Raw genomic sequence first — 21,590 nt, forward strand, 5'->3', positions numbered from 1 at the left:
AGTCCGGGCGAGTGGAGTCAGAAGGTGCAGGGATCGAACCCACTCCAGACAGTCCCAGCAAGTGGAGTCGGAGCATATGGAGGGAGTCATGGGAGAGCCTGGGTGCAGCCGTGCATCTTTGTGCAGTGCTTGTCAATGCCGTAGAATACTGACAGCAGAACTGTCAAAATCAATTTGGACATGGCCCCTTTAAGGAAACCGGCTAATGACATGTCATTAAATGACATCATCAGGCCCGCTTCCTATTAATTGGCCGGGAACCTCGCTGGGTGGGCTTAACAAGCCCAATCAAAAGAAAAATTGCTTGGAGTGTGTGGGCAGCGGGCTGGGACCGCGACACCGACCCCGGCCACCCTGGTTGGTGAAAGTGCGGCCTGTGAGTGGGATTCAGGCGAGAGTTGCTCGTGGAGTTTGTGCGAACGGTGCATGCCTGTCATAGTTCAGAGATGTCCTGGGGTAAATTTTTTAAAAAGGATGTCCGAAAATGTTCTCTTTTCACTATGTCTTCCTTATGTTTAGACGAGTTGCTAACTGTAAGTTGGAGGATACAATGTTTTATAAAGTCACTTTGGACCTGTGCTTCCCAAATCTTTCCACCACTGGGGATTTTCCTCGCCTCATGTCTGGACCTGTATAGACTAATTGATAGAGATTGATTGCTTGCGATGATTAATCAACAACTCCACTGTCATCATATTCTGCGACTGCCAGGATGGTAGAAGGCAAACTGCATGGATCTTGGTCTTTTCTTCTCCAGCAATTCCGATAAGGACAGGCACTTCACACGATGGCACGTACACAGTGTATTATTCTGCTGCTCAATGGCATCTGTGCAACCAAACCTGTCCCTTTGAGACCACAAGGGTTAATTGCTGTAACATCTCGAGGTAAATAGAAGCTAAGTACTCTGTGGGACATCCTGAGGTCCATTAGAAGGTATTTCTATTGTTAACCATATTTCTCTGTGCATTGCTCTTTTAAACATAGAAATTTGCACATGTGACAGACACATCTCATAACATTTTTTAAACGTAAATAAATGGCTGGAAGTGTGTTTTTTCTGCCTTGTAGGGTGAGATTTACCCAAACGGCCTCCCGAATCTTAAGCTGGAGAAGCTTTTGTTACTTGAAGCAAAATCAGTGCTTCTGCTGGAGTTGGCAATGACAATATGAGTGTTATTTGCAATTTAAACAATGGAGCATCTGAAATTTCAACAAAGGGGAAATAATGATGTCCTTCAGCCTTTATGGTACTTCAGCGCCCACCCCTCCTCACACACCTGTCCCTGCCCCTCCCACTCACTGCTTTCTCTTGCCACTGCCCTCCACCTCCCCCATCACTTCCGGGTAACACCGTCCTGAAGCATCAATTTTAATTTCCCCGTGCCTGACAAGAAGAGCATGTGCGAGGATAGAGTGGGTGGGAATGAGGTTAAAATACAGGCAAGCGTGGCAATCACCGGAGCCATGCTGCACACACGAGCCTCATGCCATTTTAAGAGGCGTGTTTTGAGCAGGATGTGAGGCTCTCGCCGCAGGTAGATGAGGACATCACTGAGATTCAAGTGTTGGGGTCCAATGACATCAATGAGACCCCAATGCTATTTTAACTTTATGTCGTGAGTCCAGCCTTGCCAAGGAAACCCAGCGCCATGGGGGAGCAGTTTCAGAAGCAGGCCGAGATGGTCAGTTAAGGAAATCTTAGGCCCCCCACCCCCCAACCCTGGGTTTCCTTCCAGCCCCTGTGCGCAGTCCCTGTTGGCTCCTTCCCTGAATGGCAGGGACCAAACCCCGCAGGTCCCCGGCTGACATCTTCTGAATGGCAGGGACCAACCCCGCAGGTCCCCGGCTGACGTCTTCTGAATGGCAGGGACCAACCCCGCAGGTCCCCGGCTGACGTCTTCTGCCACATTTACCTGTCTCCCACCCGCCAGCCTCATGTTATTAACACCGAGTATATAATCACACATGGGGGCAAAAATTCTGCTACACCAGTGCTGTCCAATACGTTAGCCACTGGCCACATATGGATAATTGGGAATCCCGATGTGGTTAATTGTATTTTTGATCAGTAAATCAAAAATGAGTAATAGACACCATCGTTGGGTATGTGACCTCAATACTCATATTCTCACAGCGTGTGCATGTGTACTTTAACATGTTCGTGCATTTGTTGATACAGTGATAGAGCAAAAAGCAGAGTGTGCGAGTGTTTCTCTTGATCGGCGATTGCTTTGTTCCCTTACTTTCTGAGTGGTGGTAGGAGTGCGATGGAATACTCTCCACTAGCCTGGATGAGTGCAGTTGCAACAACACTCAAGAAGCTCAACACCATCAACACGTTTGATTGGCACCCCATCCACCACCTTAACCATTCACTCCCTCCACCACCGGCGCACCGTGGCTGCAGCGTGTACCATCTACAAGATGCACTGCAGCAACTCGCCAAGGCTCCTTCGGCAGCACCTCCCAAACCCACGACCTCTTCCACCTAGAAGGACAAGGGCAGCAGGCACATGGAAACACCACCACCTCCAAGTTCCCCTCCAAGTCACACACCATCCTGACTTAGAAATATATCGCCGATCCTTCATCGTCGCTGGGTCAAAATCCTGGAACTCCCTCCCTAACAGCACTGTGGGAGTACCTTCACCACACAGACTGCAGCGGTTCAAGAAGGCGGCTCACCACCACCTTATCAAGGGCAACTAGGGATGGGCAATAAATGCTAGCCTTGCCAGCGACGCCCAGATCCCATAAGCGAATTAAAAAAGATGTTTGTTAAGTAAATATGCACGTGAAGTATATTTACCTCCACTGTAGGAGTGTCCAGCAAGGTGTTTCCATTTAAGTTAGAGCATGTGACTAAAACGGTGTTGCTGTTGTCACATCTGTCAGCAATGTTTATTGGACAAAACTGTTCGTCCTGTGTCAGGAGCGCATAATTACAAAATTGTGCACTCGCAGCCCCTGATTTTATGATATATGTCCCAGTGTGCAGCATGAGTGGGTGCAGAAGAATTAATCGCTGATAATTTGAACCCCAAAATACCCCAATACTCTCATAAGGTCAATAATTGAAATTGTATTGTTAAACCAAACGAGTACAAATAGCATAGTGGTAATGTCACTGGGCTAGTAATCCAAGAGACCTGGACTAATGATCCGGACATGAGTTCAAATCCCACCATGAGAATTTAAATTCAGTTAATTAAAAAAAAATCTAGAAAGGAAAAAGCTATAATGGTGACCATGAAACTAGCGGATTGTTGGGAAAAACCCATCTGGTTCACTAATCTGCCATCCTTACCTGGTCTGGTCTATATGTGACTCCAGACCCACAGCAATGTGGTTGACTCTGAAATGGCAGCTCACCACCTTCTCAAGGGCAATTAGGGATGGGCAATAAATGCTGACATCCCCAAAAACCCATGAACAAATTTTAAAAATAGCTCTGATCCATGAGCAATGCCATAGAAGATCTACTAATATAGATCACATGCATAATACATGTATATTAGTTACAGTAAGTGAAATGATACACTGGAGTAGATACACTGCCCGGGCATAAAACATCACCTGGGTACTACGTAAAACTGAAAGTCAGGTGGGGAGGATTGCAGACCCTGCCCAATTTCACCTCTGTTTAAGTTAACAGAAGGAAACATCTGGCAGGTTCTGGTACTGGCATTCAACTCTCCCTGCGCAACGTTCCTCCCGGTCCTTCATCCAGGCTATAATTCACGACACGCGGAATTCTACAACCATCAGTTTTTGTAATGATTGCAGTGTCATACCCTGTAACGCACAGTGCATCATTCAATCTGCTGAAAAAGTGCAGCTGTGTATTATCAGGCTGCGACCCCTCCAGGCTGCGTGGTCTAATTCCTGAGGTCAGTTAGAGGCTAATTGCTCTTAGACTTTCTCTTTTTTCGGTGATAATTTTTTTTAAAGTGTGATTTCTAATGGATAATGTTATGAATTTGCATTCCTGGTTCGGAGCTTCGTTCGCTGGAGCACGTATCGGGAAACCAAGGCTGTACGCCCCTTCATTTTCTACCGGTTAATGTTAAGGAATAGAAAATCATTGGGGAGCAAAGCATCAAATTCCTAATACGACCTCACTGTTGGCGAAGTTCTAGCCTAGGAGCGCCAGTTCATAAAATTCATGAACTACAAATGCAAAGAAAGAATTAAAAAGTTGGGGCCGTTTTTGTTAGGGCAGAGGAGACTATGGGGTGTTTTGATAGAAGTGTTTAAAATTATGAAGGGATGGGGCAGGATAGGTGGAAACAGAGGCCTAGAAATTGAGTGCCCTTAGCGCCGATTTTGCGGCGCTAGAGGGCCTAGCGCTGCAATTGGCGCCGGCGCCGAAATTGCCTGGGGCCCTTCCGCCGCGGTAGACCGGTAGCGCTGCGCCGGCACCGATGACGTCATCGGTGTGCGCAGCGTCCCGGTTGCCATGCCGACGGGCCCCAGCGCCGAAATTCAGTTGCGGCCGCCTCGCCCGTGGCAGCCGCAACTAAGACTCTGGCAACAGAGTCTTACAAGTCTTTGCGCCGGCGCATTAAAGGCCCCGCGGCGGCCGGCCGCTTTCCCGCCGGCCGCCTGGCCGCAGCTCCCTCCCCGGACTTCCCCCCCCCCCCCCCGGAACAGAAGCAAGCCCGGCACTTGTCCGAGGTGCCGGGCTCATTTTTAAAAAGATTTTCGCGGGCCGCGGCCGGGTGCAGGCAGCTCCTCCTTAAGGGAAGGAGGAGGCCTGCACTTCCCGAGCCTGCCGCACCGCATCGGGTGCCGCAGCGCCGGAATTGCGGCGCGAAACGGCAGTTAGCGCCGATTTACCGCCGCAAAGACCCTTCAGTAGCGCCGGCAGCCGTTTGGGCGCGGCCCTGCTGAATTTTTGGCGCGCGCAGGGGGACTTAGCGCCGGCACTAACTTCCGGCGCTAAAGCCCTGGCTAAGCCAAAACTCAATTTCTAGGCCAGAGTGTTTTCATTGTTTAAGGTGTCTAGAAAATGGGGACTAAAGTGCAAGATTTGGGACAGAGAGCAGGCAAAACTTGTAATACACAGAGCTTTGCGAGGTTGTGGAGTTCATTATTCGATTGAAGCGGAGACCCTGTCAGTATTTAAGAATAGGCTAGATAGGTGGTTGAAGGAAAGGGGAATAAAGGGATATGGGAATAGAGCAGGCACATGGGATTATAACCACTGCTCATGTGGAGGGTAAGTTCGGTCTGTTTATGTTGTGACTTCCATGTAACTATGTAAATCTTGTTAAGGTCAATTCGAAGTGATTTTCTGTTGCTAGGGAACTTACTCTGTAGATTGGAAATGATTGGGCTTCTTAATTTTCAGTGTGCCGCAGTGATTTGTAACAGTGAGACACATAAAAGGTGATGGACACGTCGGATAATCCTTCATGTCATGTAGTGTGATTCCATTCCCAAACTGCCCTGACCATGAGGGGATCACAGAACAATGTGATGCCAAACCAACTTTGTGAGGGTTGTTGCTGCCTCTTTTCTGACCTCGATAAATTCTGCTTTTCAGCTTTAGGGTGAATTTTTGTCGGTTATTTCTCTATATTATCTCCTAGAGGAATTCACGTCCTTTATAAGGATTGTGAAGTGCCATATTTCTAATGGATCATAAGCTCGAACAATTCACAACTCTTCTGAAAATACTGGCCTTGAAAAATTGCAGCAATGACAGACTATACTTGGAAGATCACTGTAAATCCCAAAATCTGGAATTTGAAAGGCTGTCGCATAATAGTTGCGATTATTCCACAACTCCTTTGAAAATATCAGATATAGTAAAAAGTGTAGAAATCTGGTGGAACCCACCGGAAAAAGGAAGGGACCTGGTAATGCCGGGTCCCCACCAGCTCCGTAAGTTCCAGGTGATCCGGGCAGAGACGCCTTTCGCCTCCGACGAGACCAATGGTGCCAAGGGGCCGGATTCTGGGTCATGGACATCCTACACTGGGAATTCCTGCCTCGCTAGTTCAGAGGGAACTTGGCTTGTTACTGGAGCCTAGTACTCCAGAGAGAAGAGGCACATCAGCCTGCAGATGAGCGCAAGCGAGTCCCACTGGGGGTGGCTGGGGACCCGTGAAGAAGAGATTGATAATTTAAAACAAAATATTGGATCAGCCCCCTTGGCCAGAGAGGGGGCTAAATGGGGTCTCTTGGTGGAGAGGAGGAGTGGTCAATGGACTTTCGGGCCATACGAGGTGTTGGAGATGTGCCTGTAATGGCATGGATACCCACCGACATTATGCAAATAGAGTGCCCTGCTGCTGTCCAGCAAACACAAGTGCTGGGGGGCACCAGCCTGCAGGGTTCGTGTGTAACTGCTGGGAATGCTGATTTTTGGGGCCTATAACTTCGTATTTCAAACAGGAGAATTTGAATTATTGACAAACCAAGGGGGAGGGTAAGAATCACAGTGTAAGACAGCACCAAGGTTGAAAATATAATCAGGGGCAAAATAAATCAGAAAGTAGTGACACTAAATTCGGGTTTTAAAAACCTGATTGTAGGTGGAAAGGAAAGACTATGGGAGGCAGTAAATTACACAATTTTGAGGCCCTCGGAGAGCACGAATGAGAGGAGGAACCTGAATAATGAGCCATTTCAACGGAGGGCAAGGAAGGTATTGCAGAAGAGCTTAGTATAGAAACAACAAAATTGTAAAACAATTATACACTTCAGTGGGGAGTAGAAGTGGCGAAATGGTTTGTGATTGGAGCTGTTGTTTCACAAATGGTTCCTAAGATGTTCTCATCAGGATTGTTCTCATATTCTTACCAGAGAAGTGGAAGGCTTCCGTTCTTCCCTGATGATGTTTTCGAGCCCATTCTCTAGAGAACCAAATACTACAAAGGAAAGTAAAACAGGCACTATTGCTGACAGTTCTGGTTTCATTTTCCGCGCCTGGTGTAACATTGCACTGCACGCCTCATTAAATTGGAAAAGGATGGATTTTAATATTAATCATTGGCAATTTTCAAAAAGCAAAATGTGAAACAGGACAATAATCAGAATGTGAGAACTGATCAATTACAAAGAATTGTGCTCACATACCATTAGGTCTAACTCAACTATGGACATTAATTAAATGCTACTTAAAATTTATATCAAAAAATACCCGATAAATGAACACAGGCACGCTGATGTAAGAAAACTACGAGGCACTTGGTCCGAGTATTAAACAAGGCTTTAATCAACTGTTTTTCAACATGGAGGTCTAGTTGTGTCCTTCACTAGTTCCTGTTAAGGAATGTCCTGAGCAAGCTGGGCACATGCCCGAGTATTTATACTCTCCCTGGACAGCGCCACCAGCAGGCTGCCCAGTATTACTTCATAAGTCATTCCCACATGAATGACAAGAGTATGAAGAGTTAGAATGTTCAGATGCTAAGCATTCAGGTCCCTGAATACTTCTAGCACACAGATAGTTGAAATACAGATTTGAGTTTCATGCTTACCGCTATCACTATACTTCCTGCTCAAACACGACAGTCTACCTGGAGTATCGGCAGCTTCCTCTGGGACTTCCGCCAGGTCCGAAGCCTGAGATAAGAGGAGAACAGTAAGGGCGTGCGGTCACAAATGGAAACTAAAACCATTCGCAAAGATGACAGTTCAACAACTTCAATATAGAGGTCCGTAACTTCCGATCGGAGACTTCCCGCGTGCGGAAAAAAGTCTACGCTCTTACCTGAGATCACGTGGGCCATGGGGAGCCAATAGGAGAAGGGAATCTCCCTTCATACACTTGACAGATAGACCCGTCAAATATATGAATGGAGATCACCCCAAAAACACAGTAAAACATTCAATAAATTTTAAAAAACCATCAAGTTTTTAAAATGAGTTAAAATTGCATTAAATCAAATATTTTAAACAAAAATTTAATTTTTTGAAAAAATAATTAAAGTTTTTTTACAGGGCTAAAAATAAACTTACCTTTTGTAAAAGTATTTTAAAATTATAAATGAGTGAAAAAAATTATTTTTCAAACTTTTTTCAACTCTTATGCTGGTAAAAGCAGGCCTCACGCAGGCTTTTACCGGGCGTTAGATTTCTAAGGGTTTTCAGCGGGCGGAGGTTGTGCAGAAAGCGGAACTCTCCCCTCGCGGAGACCCTTCTCCAGGGCAGGTGGAGGATCTGTCAGGAGGATTCTTCATAGATCGGAAATGCCGGTTCTCAGCGCACGCGCTTGGCATTCCTGAAACCGGCATTTCTGATGCCCCTACGGGTACGTACACAGCTCGTACCCACCCGTAGGCATCGGAATATATGGACACAATGTGTTAGTTAACAAAAATACAGCAGATGCTGGAAATCTGAAACAAAAACAGAAAAGGCTGGAAACGCAGAACAGGTCAGTCAGTATCTGTGGAGAGGGCAGTCAGTCAACAGTCAGTAAAAGGGGATGTATATATATATAAAAAACAGGCAAAACGACAAGAGAGGAAAGACCAATTGAATGACTGAGATGATCTATTAAATCAATCAATAGGCATTATCTTACATTTTCCTCAGACCTCACTTTGTTAGCTATTCATACAACCTTAGTTTTGATAACGTCTTTTATTTCTTCAATTCTATTACTTGACTGAGATGATCTGTTGCATTCTTCCACTGATGTTTCATCTGTGTCTGTTTGTCCATTTGTGTTTTTATGTTTCCCTCTTTTTCTGATTGTATTAATAGACCCATCTTTTATTTTTCAGTTTTGAAGAAGGTTACATACCCAAAACATTGACTGCCTGGGTTTACCATAGCTATAGATATGCTGGCCTTCATTACAAGAGGATTTGAGTACAGGAGTAAAGAAGTCTTACTCCAATTATACAGGACTTTGGTGAGACCACACCTGGAGTACTGTGTACAATTTTGGTCTCCTTGCCTAAGGAAGGATATACTTGCCATAGAGGGAGTGCAACGAAGGTTCACGAGATTGATTCCTGGGATGGCGGGACTGTCGTACAAGAAGAGATTGAGTAAACTAGGCCTGTATTCTCTTGAATTCAGAAGAATGAGAGGGGATCTCATTGAAGCATACAAAATTATTACAGGGCTTGATAGGGTGGATGCTGGGAGAATGTTTCCCTTGGCTGGGGAGTCTAGAACCAGGGGCCACAGCCTCAGGATAAAGGGTAGGCCATTCAGGACTGAGATGAGAGGAAATTTCTTCACACAGAGGGTGGTGAATCTTTGGAATTCTCTACCCCAGAGGGCTGTGGAGGCTCAGTCATTGGGTATATTCAAAACAGAAGTCGATAGATTTCTGACTAGTAAGGGCATCAAGAGATATTGCAATAGGGCCGGTGAATGGAGTTGAGGCAGAAGATCAGCCATGATCTCATTGAATGGCGGAGCAGGCTCGAGGGGCCGAATGGCCGACTCCTGCTCCTATTTCTTATGTTCTTATGTTATATAATACCCCAGTGAAGTCCTCAACTTCTTCCACTTCACTACCTTCTTTCTAGACTCTAGCTTAAACTTCTCTAATATTACTGCCCACTTCTTTACACCTATTGCACCCTCTGGAATTCTTTCTGCCAGCATTGTGACAAAATATGCGGTAAATTTTACAGTTTGGCACTCGCAGCACTGAGCATTGGTGACTGAAGCATGTAGCAGGGAATTTGGGTGCGGAGAGAAACCTGTGCTGGCTACAGAACCAAGCGTCCCGACTTCTGGGCCCAAATTCCTGGTCCGGGCTCCCGTTGTACGATGTCCTGCGCCTTTAGTGCTGAATCATTACATTTCCCCAATATTCAAGGTGTGCATTGACCAGTGAAATGTAGAGCACCGTGAATATGTAAGGCAAGGTGGGGGGGGGGGGGGGGGAGAAAGGGCAATTCTGCAAGTTGGCACCCACAGCAGGGGGGCAATGTTTGGAGGAAGGACGTCTCGGGTCCCTGCAAGTGCAACTCCCTGCTGGGATTTCGAGCTCCTGACAGAGAATCTCAACTGTTGCCCGCACACGTCAGGAGATTTTCATGGATGGAATATGGTGAGTGCTGCGCCCGCCTTTTCCAGATATGCACGCCTGGGGGGGGGGGGGGGGCAAGGCCCCTGCCGGCAGTGGGCATTTTGAAACCTCGGCCCTCTTGTGTAATTATATTAGCTCTGCCATTAACAGGGAGAATAAAAACAGGAACAAGGTCTTAGCTCAGACTACTGATCAGTGGGAGGACTGAGCTTCGACTGGTGTTAACCAGCCGGGATTAGTGAAGTCACAGTTTAACAATGAGCTGAACTCGATTGCCAAAAGGGTTACTTACGGAGTTACGCTGAGGCGAGTCAGACCCACTGCCAGACCCCGATTTCTTGGTTCTTTGAGCCAGGGAAGTTCCGAACCGGAGAGTTTCATACACTGGGTCTACTTTACTGCCGCAAGCTTCATCAGAAAATGAACAGAAAGAGACAAGTGAGCAGAGGGAAACTGGCAACAATGAGCCTCACAAATAAACAAGACGTACATCTGGCCTGAATACAAGGAAGGTCAGTACTTACCAATAGGCATCACCTCTTTGATGCACCCATATTGTTCATGGATTAATAATGGGGAGCTATAGTAACGCCGGAACCCCTTTGGCTATCAATAGAGAAAAAGCATCCGAGCAGTGATTAGTACAGGATGAGAACACAGAATCATACAGAAGGAATAACAACAGAAACAGAGTTAACGTTTCAGGTCTGGGACCCTTCATCAGACCTGAAACGTTAACTCTGTTTCTCTCTCCACGGATGCTGTCTGGCCTGCTGAGTATTTCCAGCGTTTTCTGTTGTTATTTCAGATTTCTGGCATCCGCAGTATTTTGCTATTATATCATACAGAAGGAAGCTATTCAACCCATCATTGCATTTGGGACATCCTGAGGTTGTAAAAGGTGCTATATAAATGCAATTCTTTCTTTCTTTATTTCCTTCATGCCCTCAGTACATTCCCAAAAGGCTTCACAGTTAATGAAGTAATTCTGCTGTCACCAGTCACTGTTGTTGTGGAGGTTGATGTGGTGGCTGATATGTGCACAGCAAGATCCCAAAGACCGCAATGAGATGAATGCCCAGTTAATCTGTGTTTGGCATGGCTGAGGGAGGAACACTGGTCAGGTCGCTGGGCTAACGTTCGGCTCCTCTTGAATAGTGCCGTGGAACCTTGTTCCTATTGGTCCCCTCCGGCAGTGCATACATTTCTTAAATTGCAGTAGACATCAGCAATTGTAAAAAATGAATTCTTAGCAACAATAAAGTTAACTGCAAAGCTATTCCCTCTGAAAAACAGGTAAAGCTATCAGATTTATTTGCAGTTTCTACATTGTTGCATTTCGTTGCTGCACAGAAGGCCCCTGCGATTTAATCTGTAATCTAGCTTTTCTTTTACAAAAATATACAGTAACCCATTTGCTAAAATGTCTGTCTTAATAACCAACAATTAAAAGGAATTCATGACAAAGTTTAACCAATAAATTAAGTTGGCAGAAACCTGGCGGTAGGCATTTAAAATACCCTTTGGACTTACCCACCGGCCCCCTTACCACAGGTTCCAATTTTAACCTGCTCCTCTGATTAGGTGGGAGGAACACTCGCCGGCAATCGGTGGGGTCAGTCTTTAAATATGCAGATCGGGCTCCGATGTCACCAGGGGTTTGACTGCTGCTTTAACTAGCGGCTTGCGAATGGCAAGCTGTTGCTGCTTTCCCAGCAGGCCAACCTAGCGGGAACAGGAATCGGGGCCGGAAGAGGCACAAAAATAAGCCATTTTACTTTTCGATTTGCTTTGCTGATGGGGCCCGGAGGAGCAGGGGTGTTGCTCCGGGGCCCCCACAAGGAAATTTGTCCCCCTCCCCCGATCGCAAGTCACCTCCCAAATTCTCTCCCAGTACCAGCGTGAATCACAGCTCATAAAGCCTTTGCTTCTTTTCAGGACTGGAACTGGACATTCCACTAGGACCCCCTCCCAATATCAATGTGAATCAACAATTGGGACAGACGCTTCTCGTATCTTGCGATCAATATCTTCAAGATCTCCTATTGGAATGTGCCAAGTCATAATGCCACTTTGGTTAGCCCATTATTCAAGGTGGCGGGGTGAATTTTCAGTTTAGGCACACAACAGATGGGTATGGTAGCGGTTATGTTCGTGGACTAATAATCCACAGAATGTGAATTCAAATCACACCACAGCAGTTTGAGAATTTGAATTCAGTTCCAAAAAAAAATATCTGGAAATAAAAAGCTGGAATCAGCAAAAGTGACCAGGAAGCTGTCAACACCAACGTGGTTGACTCGCGATTATCCTCTGAAGCGCCCTAGCAAGCCACTCAGTTGTATCAAACCACAACAAAGAATAAATATACTGCAGCGGTTCAAGGAAAAGGCCCACCACCACCTTCTCCAGACAACGAGGGATGGGCCAGAAATGCCGGCTTTGCCAGTGATGACAACATAAGAGCAGGAGTCGGCCACGCGGCCCCCTCGAGCCCGCTCCGCCGTGCGGCCCCTCGAGCCCGCTCCACCGTGCGGCCCCTCAAGCCTGCTCTGCCATTCAATGAGATCATGGCTGATCATCCACCTCAACTTCACTTTCCCACCTGATCTCCATATCCCTCGACTCCCTTAATATCCAAAAATCTATCTCTCAGCCTTGAATATACTCAAAGATTCAGCACTCACAGCCCTCTGGGGCAGAGAATTCCAAAGATTCACAACCCTCTGATTGAAGAAATTCCTCCTCATCTCAGACTTAAATGGCCGACCCCTTATCCTGAGACTATGCCCCCTAGTTCTAGACTCTCCAGCCAGGGGAAACAACCTCTCAGCATCTACCCTGTCAATCCCCCTCAGAATCTTGTATGTTTCAATGAGATCACCTCATTCTTCTAAACTCCAGAGAGTATCGGCCCAATCTACACAATCTCTCATCATAGGACAGCCCTCTCATCCCAGGAATCAATCTAGTGAACCTTCATTGCACCGCCTCCAAGGCAAGTATATCCTTCCTTAGATGAGACCAAAACTGTGCCCAGTACTCCAGGTGTGGTCTCACCAAGGCCCTGTACAATTGGAGCAAGACTTCCTTACTCTTATACTCCAACCCCCTTGCAATAAAGGCCAACATGCCATTTGCCTTCCTAATTGCTTGCTGTACCTGCATGCTAGCTTTGTGTTTCTTGCACAAGGACACCCAAATCTCTCTGAACACCAACATTTCAAAGTTTCTCACCATTTAAAAACTATTCTGTTTTTCTATTCTTCCTACCAAAGTGAATAACCTCACATTTCCCTACATTATACTCCATCTGCCACCTTACTGCCCACTCACTCAGTCTATCTATATCCCTTTGCAGACTCATGTTCTCCTCACAGCTTACTGTCCCACCGAGCTTTGTATCATACCAAGAATGAATTTTTAAAAACAGGTGATTAGCGTGCGCTCTGCCCATTGTAACTGCCGTGAAACCTAACTTATTTGAGGCCCAGACCTCGGTCTCAGTGCAGTGCAGAGTGAGAACTGTGTTGTCAAAGATGTCGGCCAGAATTTTCTGTACCTGGGCAGGTTGGGAGCAGGCGGACACCGTGGCAGGTCGCGACCCCGTTCTTCATTCCATCCTGATCAACTTTCCATTAATGGCGCCTATTAAGGTAGCCCTGCACATTACCCGGCCCTATTGAATGCTGCGGGTCTGATGACATCATCGATGACACGTTTTCAGCTGGGATATTTAAAAGGAGCCATGGTCACATTGCATTTGAAGGTTCATCTGGGATTGTGCAGGCAGTGCACTGGACCATTGGAGTATTGGAAAGACTAGCAAACATGACTGCACAGAGTCAGAGGCCTGCACCCAAGTTCTCAGGTGACTCTCTCCATAAGCTTGTGGAGGGAGTGAGAGCACGCAGAGAGGTGTTCTTCCCTTACGATGGGCAGAAGAGACCTCCCCAACAGACCAAAGGAGCCTGTCACCAAATAGCAGAGTCAATAGCAGGGATGTTGTGAGGAGGACCTGGGTGCACTACTGCAAACACTTCAATGATTTCATTAGATCACGAAACGTTAGTACAAAGCCACACTCAACTTCATCCTGCTGTGCCTCTCATCACATCCCCATCACGCTGCCTTCCCAACCCTGCTCCTGCACATCATTACTCACACCAACATACCTTGCATGCCCACCCATCCCTCTCGCTCTATCTACATTATCACATCCCAATCTGAATAACCACCCCTCACACTTACCTTCAGCCTAATGCAATCATACCAACTAACAACACACAAGTAGGCCACTTGGCATTGGCACCTCACTCCATCATAGTCACCCCCTAAAGATTTAACCCATCCATTCCTTACACTTATTCCATCACTCTCACTCAGCCTTCTCTTCTTTCCCTCCTTGCAGGCAAAGAGAGTCCACAATAAGAGGGAGAGAACTGGAGGTGGGCCTCCATCATTGGCCACTTTAACAACAGCAGAGGAGGTTGCCTTGGGAGTGTCAGGAGTCGCAGAGCAGCTGGAGGTGGGAGACGGAGAGAGGGAGACATCTCAGCAACCTGGTGACAGAATTACATCTCATACAGCTACATGGCATACAGTAGTCACTCCTATGGGGACTGATGTCAGCAGCCAGTGAATGTTCATCATGTGCACAATGGCATCTGTACCCATTCTTGATATGACATATCTAACTCATCTCTTGACTCTCCCACAGGTCCATCAAGAGCCCCCACTACTGTCCAGGAGGAAGAGGAAGATGACTCCCCAGAGGAGCCTCCAGTCTCTGAGGGTGCACCGTCACTAGACATAGATAGGACAAGGAAAGAGGTTCTGCTGAGGGAGTTTGAGCAGCTAGGGGCCAAATTAAAAAGCAGAACCACAAGGGTAATAATCTCTGGATTACTACCTGAGCCATGTGCAAATTTGGCTAGGGTAAATAAAATTAGAGAGCTAAATGCGTGGCTCAAAGATTGGTGTGGGAGAAATGAAAAAGCACGGTGGCATAGTGGTTAGCACTGTTGCCTCACAGCGCCAGGGACCCGGGTTCAAATCCGGCCTCGGGTGACTGTCTGTGTGGAGTTTGCACATTCTCCCCGTGTTTGCGTGGGTTTCCTCCGGGTGCTCCGGTTTCCTCCCACAGTCCAAAAGATGTGCGGGTTAGGTTGATTGGCTATGTTAGGGGGATTAAATACGTGGGGTTACGGGGATCGGGTGGGATATGTGTCGGTGCAGGCTCGATGGGCCGAAATGGCCTCTATCTGCACTGTGGGGTTTCTGTGATTCTGTGATTCAAATGGGTTTTGCTTCTTGGGACACTGGCATCAGTACTGGGACAGGAGAGCTGTTCCGTTGGCCAGTGCTGGGACTAGAATCCTGGCGAATCGAATAACTAGGGCTGTAGGGAGGGCTTTAAACTAATTAGTGGGGAGGGAGGTTTTAAGAAAGCGAAAAATAAAAATGACAGCGGAGAAGGCAATAGAGCAAGGTAGCAGTGGGGGAATTAAAAACCAGAGCATGTCAGGAAGGGACAGAATGTATGATGATAAAGATAAAGTAGTAAAAGGGGTAAAAACAGGAATAAATAGTCAGAAAACATATTTGAAAGTTCTTTATCTGAATGCACGCAGCATTCGTAACAAAATAGACGAGTTGACGGTACAAATAACTACACATGGTTATGATCTGGTGGCCATTACGGAAACATGGCTGCAAGATGATCATGACTGGGAACTAAACATACAAGGGTATTTGACAATTACGAAGGACAGACAGGAAGGAAAGGGAGGTGGGGTTGCTATGTTAATCAAGGATGGAATCACTGCAATAGTCAGAAATGATATTGGGTCAAAGGATCAGGATAGTGAAACAGTTTGGGTGGAGATAAGGAATAATAAGGGGAAAAAGTCACTAGTGGGTGTAGTCTATAGGTCTCCTAACAGTTGCAACTCTGTTGGTCGGAGTATAAATCAGGAAATAGTTGGGGCTTGTAATAAGGGAACAGCTATAATCATGGGGGATTTTAACTTTCATATTGACTGGACTAATCAAATTGGGCATGGCAGCATTGAGGAAGAGTTCATAGAGTGTATTAGGGACGGGTTCCTTGAGCAGTATGTAACTGAACCAACCAGGGGGCCGGCAATCTTAGATCTGGTCCTGTGTAATGAGATAGGATTAATAAAAAATGTCCTAGTAAAGGATCCCCTTGGAATGATTGACCATAATATGGTTGAATTCCAAATTCAGTTTGAGGGTGAGAGAGTTGGATCTCAAACCAGCGTACTGAGCTTAAATAAAGGAGACTATGAAGGTATGAGAGTAGAATTAACTAAAGTGGACTGGGAAAACAGATTAAAGTGTAAGACGGTACAAGAGCAGTGGTCTACATTCAAGGAGATATTTCACATCTTTCAAGAAAAATATATTCCACTGAGGAAAAAGGGGAGTAAAAGAAAAGACAGCCATCCGTGGCTTAGTAAAGTAATAAAGGATAGTATCCGACTGAAAACAAGGGCATATAAAGTAGCCAAATTGAGTGGGAGGATAGAAGATTGGGAAGCATTTAAAAGCCAGCAAAGAATAACTAAAAGATTAATTAAGAAAGGGAAGATAGATTATGAAAGTAAACTAGCAAAAAATATAAAAACAGATAGCAAGAGTTTCTACAGCTATATAAAAAGAAAAAGGGTGGCTAAAGTGAACGTTGGTCCCTTAGAGGATGAGACCGGGAAACTAGTGGTGGGGAACATGGAGATGGCAAAGACGCTGAACAAATATTTTGTATCAGTCTTTACAGTGGAGGACACTAAAAATATCCCAACACTGGGCAAACAGGGGGCAATGGGGGGGGGGGAGGAGCTAAACACAATTAAAATCACTAAGGAGATGGTACTCGGTAAAATAATGGGAGTTAAGGCGGATAAATCCCCCGGACCTGATGGCCTACATCCTAGGGTCTTGAGAGAAGTAGCGGTAGAGATTGTGGATGCATTGGTGATTATTTTCCAAAACTCCCTGGACTCAGGAAAGGTCCCGGCAGATTGGAAAACTGCTAATGTAACACCCTTATTTAAGAAGGGAAGTAGACAAAAAGCTGGAAACTATAGACCAGTTAGCCTAACATCTGTGGTTGGTAAAATGTTGGAGTCCATTATTAAGGAAACAGTAACAGAGCATTTGGATAAACATAGTGTAATAGGACAGAGTCAGCATGGTTTTATGAAGGGGAAGTCATGTTTGACAAATTTGCTCGAATTCTTTGAGGACGTAACATACAGGGTGGATAAAGGGGAACCAGTGGATGTAGTGTATTTGGACTTCCAAAAGGCATTTGACAAGGTTCCACACAAAAGATTACTGATCAAGATAAAAAAACCACGGGATTGGGGGTAATATACTGGCATGGGTGGAAGATTGGCTATCTAACAGAAAACAAAGAGTTGGGATAAATGGTTCGTTCTCAGGCTGGGAATCAGTAACTAGTGGTGTTCCGCAGGCGTCAGTGCTGAGACCCCAACTCTTTACAATCTATATTAATGATTTGGAGGAAGGGACCGAGTGCAACATATCCAAGTTTGCCGACGATACAAAGATGGGAGGGAAAGCAGTGAGTGAGGAGGACATAAAAAACCTGCAAAAGGACATAGACAGGCTAAGTGAGTGGGCAGAGATTTGGCAGATGCAATATAATATTGGAAAGTGTGAGGTTATGCACTTTGGCAGAAAAAATCAAAGAGCAAGTTATTATCTAAATGGAGAGAAACTGCAAAGTGCTACAGTACAAAGGGATCTGGGGGTCTTGGTGCATGAAACACAAAAAGTTAGTATGCAGGTGCAGCAGGTGATCAGGAAGGCCAATGGAATCTTGGCTTTTATTTCAAGGGGGATGGAGTATAAAAACAGGGAAGTCTTGCTGCATTTATACAGGGTATTGGTGAGGCCACACCTGGAATACTGCGTGCAGTTTTGGTTTCCATATTTAAGAAAAGATATACTTGCTCTCGAGGTGGTTCAGAGAAGGTTCACTCGGTTGATTCCGGAGATGAGGGGGTTGACGTATGAGGAAAGGTTGAGTAGGTTGGGCCTCTACTCATTGGAGTTCAGAAGAATGAGAGGCGATCTTATCGAAATATATAAGATTGTGAGGGGGCTTGATCGGGTGGATGCGGTGAGGATGTTTCCACTGATGGGTGAGACTAGAACTAGGGGGCATAATCTTAGAATAAGGGGCTGCTCTTTCAAAACTGAGATGAGGAGAAACTTCTTCACTCAGAGGGTAGTAAATCTATGGAATTTGCTACCCCAGAGAGCTGTGGAAGCTGCAACATTAAATAGATTTAAAACGGAGATAGACAGTTTCCTAGCAGATACGGGAATTAGGGGTTACGGGGAGAGGGCAGGGAAGTGGACGTGAGTCTAGGTTCAGATCAGCCATGATCCTATTGAATGGTGGAGCAGGCCCGAGGGGCCGTATGGCCTACTCCTGCTCCTACTTCTTATGTTCTTATAGGCATAAGCGCATCCAGCACCAGCGCAGATATGCACACCTCGGTGGGTCCCACGTGACAGAGTAGTGTTGTCACCTGGTGTCTGACAACTCACAAGTGAGCAAGAGCAGATGGTGGACAGGGACAGCAGTGGAGACTCCTCACCGGAGGGCGCAGGACACTCCCAGCTCTGCTCAGCTGCATGCAGACGCTGAGCCTTGGGGGCCATCCAGAAAGAGGGCGATCCTGGAGGTGCAGCAAGAAGTGCAGGAGGCTTTGACAGGTTTTGTGACCGCGATATCTACAAATGTTCAGAGAATGGAGGAGTCCATCTCCAACATGAGCACCACCGTGTTGCAGGCAATGATGACTGTAGGCTCTTCCATGGAAAGGATGGCCACCTGCATGGAGCAGCTAATACGCCACTCACAGGAGCACATGGTCTCTATGGAGAAGAGGTGGCTATCTTTGGAGAATAGATGGCAGGGGCTCATAGACCTCCTCTCTAGGAGGGATGTCAATGTAGATGTGGGTCCTTGTGGCCCCACTGCTGTGCAGCAAGGTGCTCTCCAGCTCCTTGCTAGCAGGGAAGTGCGGGTGGCCCATGAGAGCGATGACGGTGAGAGTGGACATGGAAGAGGGGGCTCCTGTCAAAGCGCTCACATTTCTTCCCCATTTCCCCCAGCCCCCCCACCTCCTCAATCAGAGCCCCAGATGGCTCCTGGGATCGTGAGTCTGCCCCTGCACAGTTGCAGCAGGAGCAGGCTTTGGCAGGGCCATCACAGGCTCCAAAACCCAGAGGATGCCCGCCAAAAGTGTCAATGCAGTCGCAGCAGGGAAGTGGGCAGGCTGCCTCTACCTCTGCTGAAGCCACAGGGGTAGCACCTCGTAGAAGCACGCGTAATAGAAAGATGAAACACAAGTATATGTACAAGGGTAGCCACTTGGGTGTTTTAATAAATGTTTCTGTAAAGTTTCTGTAACTGTGATGTCACAGATAATAATATTTATTTTCACCACTTTCCGGTCAGGGACAAATTTGCGTGCACCTTTGGAAGTGGCTTAGTGAGTTGGAATGGATGGTGAGACAGAATGTTACCTCCAGCAATGTTGGTCAGTGTGAAAGGAAGGGCCTGGTCATTGTAGGGATGCTTTATGGTGTTGCTGTGGGGTGCGAACCTGGTGCAGCATGTGGCAGCCATATGGGTGTAAGGCGTGAAGTTAAGTAAATCTGGCCATGATGAGGCCATTCCTGGCCTCCTGAGCAGCAATGGTGGGATCTGGACCGCAGGTTCCTCCTGCCCCTCCTCCTCCTCCGAAGAGGCTGTGCACTCAGAGCCTTGCTCCTCATGCAGCGCTAATCCTCACTGCTGTGTTATGTTGTGCAGGGCGCAGCAGACCACGACGATTCTGGAGACTCTGGCTGGTGCCTACTGAAGGGCTCCTTCGGATCTGTCAAGGCATCTGAAGTGCATTTTCAGTATGCCTATTGTCTGCTTTATGACACATCTGGTGGAAATGTGGCTTTCATTATATCCCTCCTCGGCCTCAGTACTTGGCCTCCTCAAGGGTGTCACGAGCCACGTCTTCAGTGGATAGCACTGGTCTCCAAGCAGCCAGCCGGAAAGTCTGTTTGGAGGAGTGAAGAGCTAAGGGAGGGTGGACTGGTGCAGGATGAGAGAGTCATGGCAGCTGCCAGGAATTTGGCGCACACATGCATGCTGATCTTACTAAGGGTGCAGACGAGCTGCACATTGAGGGAGTGGAAGGCCTTGTGGTTAACAAAGCTCCTGGGTGATGATGGGCTGCCCTGATGACCACATGTGTGCAGTCAATGATGCCCTCCACCCGTGGGAAGCCAGTCAGGCCGACAAAGGCCAATGCCCGCTCAGTAACACTGGCTTCATCAGTGGCAAAGTTGATTTAACTGGCTGACTTGTCAAAGAGGGTATCGGTGACCTATGTGATGCATCTGTGGGCAGCCGACAGCGAGATGCCACAAATGTCTGCTGCAGATCCCTGGAAGGAGCCCGAGGTGAAGTTGAGGGCGCTGGTGACTTTGACAGCCACTGGTAAGGTGTGGCCACCCGTTCCTCTGGGCTGCAGGTCTTGCTCTAGCAATCTGCAAATGTCTGCGATGGCCTGGCGTGATAGCCTGAGCCTCCTTTGGCACTGCTGCTCAGTCATGTTGAAGAAGCTCATCCGCTGCCTCTATACCCTGTGTTGGGGGTCTCGCCTCTGGCGCAGTACAGCCCTGTGCTGATGCACTCTGTCCTGTGCAGCATCAGGTGGTTGAGAAGTTGGTGGTGGTGTTGTTGTTGGTGCTGCTGGTGTGCCTGGTGCTGCTGGTGTTGGGGCTCATCGAGGTCTGATTCTGAGGACCGAAGTGAGACAGTATAAACAGCATCCATTCTGATGTAATAGATGGCCGGTCAAGTGGAGATGACAGAAGCAATCTGTCAGTGGTGTGATAGGTTCTACCAATGAGATGACAGTGGATCCTGACTTTTCTGGAAACACTTGTATAGTGTATGTAACCGTTCCACCTTTAAGAGAACTATTTTAAGGGTTGCACTACTTTATCTTGGCTGCGGTATACTGTAATACCGGTGGTGACCACATCGGTATATAAGTGCTGTGTAATGATTTATTGGGCAGTTCCGCCCTGACCTTCGACTAGTAAAGAGCTGTTAACTGCCCAATAAATCATTACACAGCACTTATATACCGGTGTGGTCACCACCGGTATTACAGTATACCGCAGCCAAGATAAAGTAGTGCAACCCTTAAAATAGTTCTCTTAAAGGTGGAACGGTTACATACACTGCAATCCTCCCTTTTTAGCTTAACAGTATATATTCCCCATTAAACATAACATCATAACATATATACACAACTTCATGTAAAAACAGTTCACAGATTCAGTCTCTGAGGGGGCGCCTCCTGCGCCTCCTGACTCGGTCCGGATAACGCCTCGGTGGTGTAGTAGTTCTCGGTGGTGTAGTAGGTTCTCGTTGCTGGGGTGACTCATCTAATAGTCCTTCACTGGACTTAACAGCTTGAACTTTCGTAACTTCAGAACCAGC

At 46.8% G+C, this 21,590-nt stretch overlaps 1 protein-coding gene across 2 annotated transcripts in view; it reads right to left on the reverse strand.

The window, feature by feature from the left end:
- The window catches only part of stac (SH3 and cysteine rich domain), a 224,589-nt gene that overhangs the window by 99,000 nt on the left and 103,999 nt on the right, over nt 1–21,590 (reverse strand). For both annotated transcript variants that reach the window (XM_085993817.1, XM_085993816.1), the window contains exons 4-7: nt 10,537–10,618; nt 10,305–10,420; nt 7,494–7,578; nt 6,814–6,881 (exon numbers count right to left, since the gene is read on the reverse strand). In XM_085993817.1, coding sequence (XP_085849943.1) covers nt 6,814–6,881; nt 7,494–7,578; nt 10,305–10,420; nt 10,537–10,618 — 351 coding nt within the window. The remainder of the gene's footprint in view (nt 1–6,813; nt 6,882–7,493; nt 7,579–10,304; nt 10,421–10,536; nt 10,619–21,590) is intronic.

This window comes from Somniosus microcephalus, chromosome 7 (genome assembly GCF_052327205.1).
Source record: "Somniosus microcephalus isolate GS21.2 chromosome 7, FLI_Smic_1.0, whole genome shotgun sequence".
NCBI lineage: Eukaryota > Metazoa > Chordata > Chondrichthyes > Squaliformes > Somniosidae > Somniosus > Somniosus microcephalus.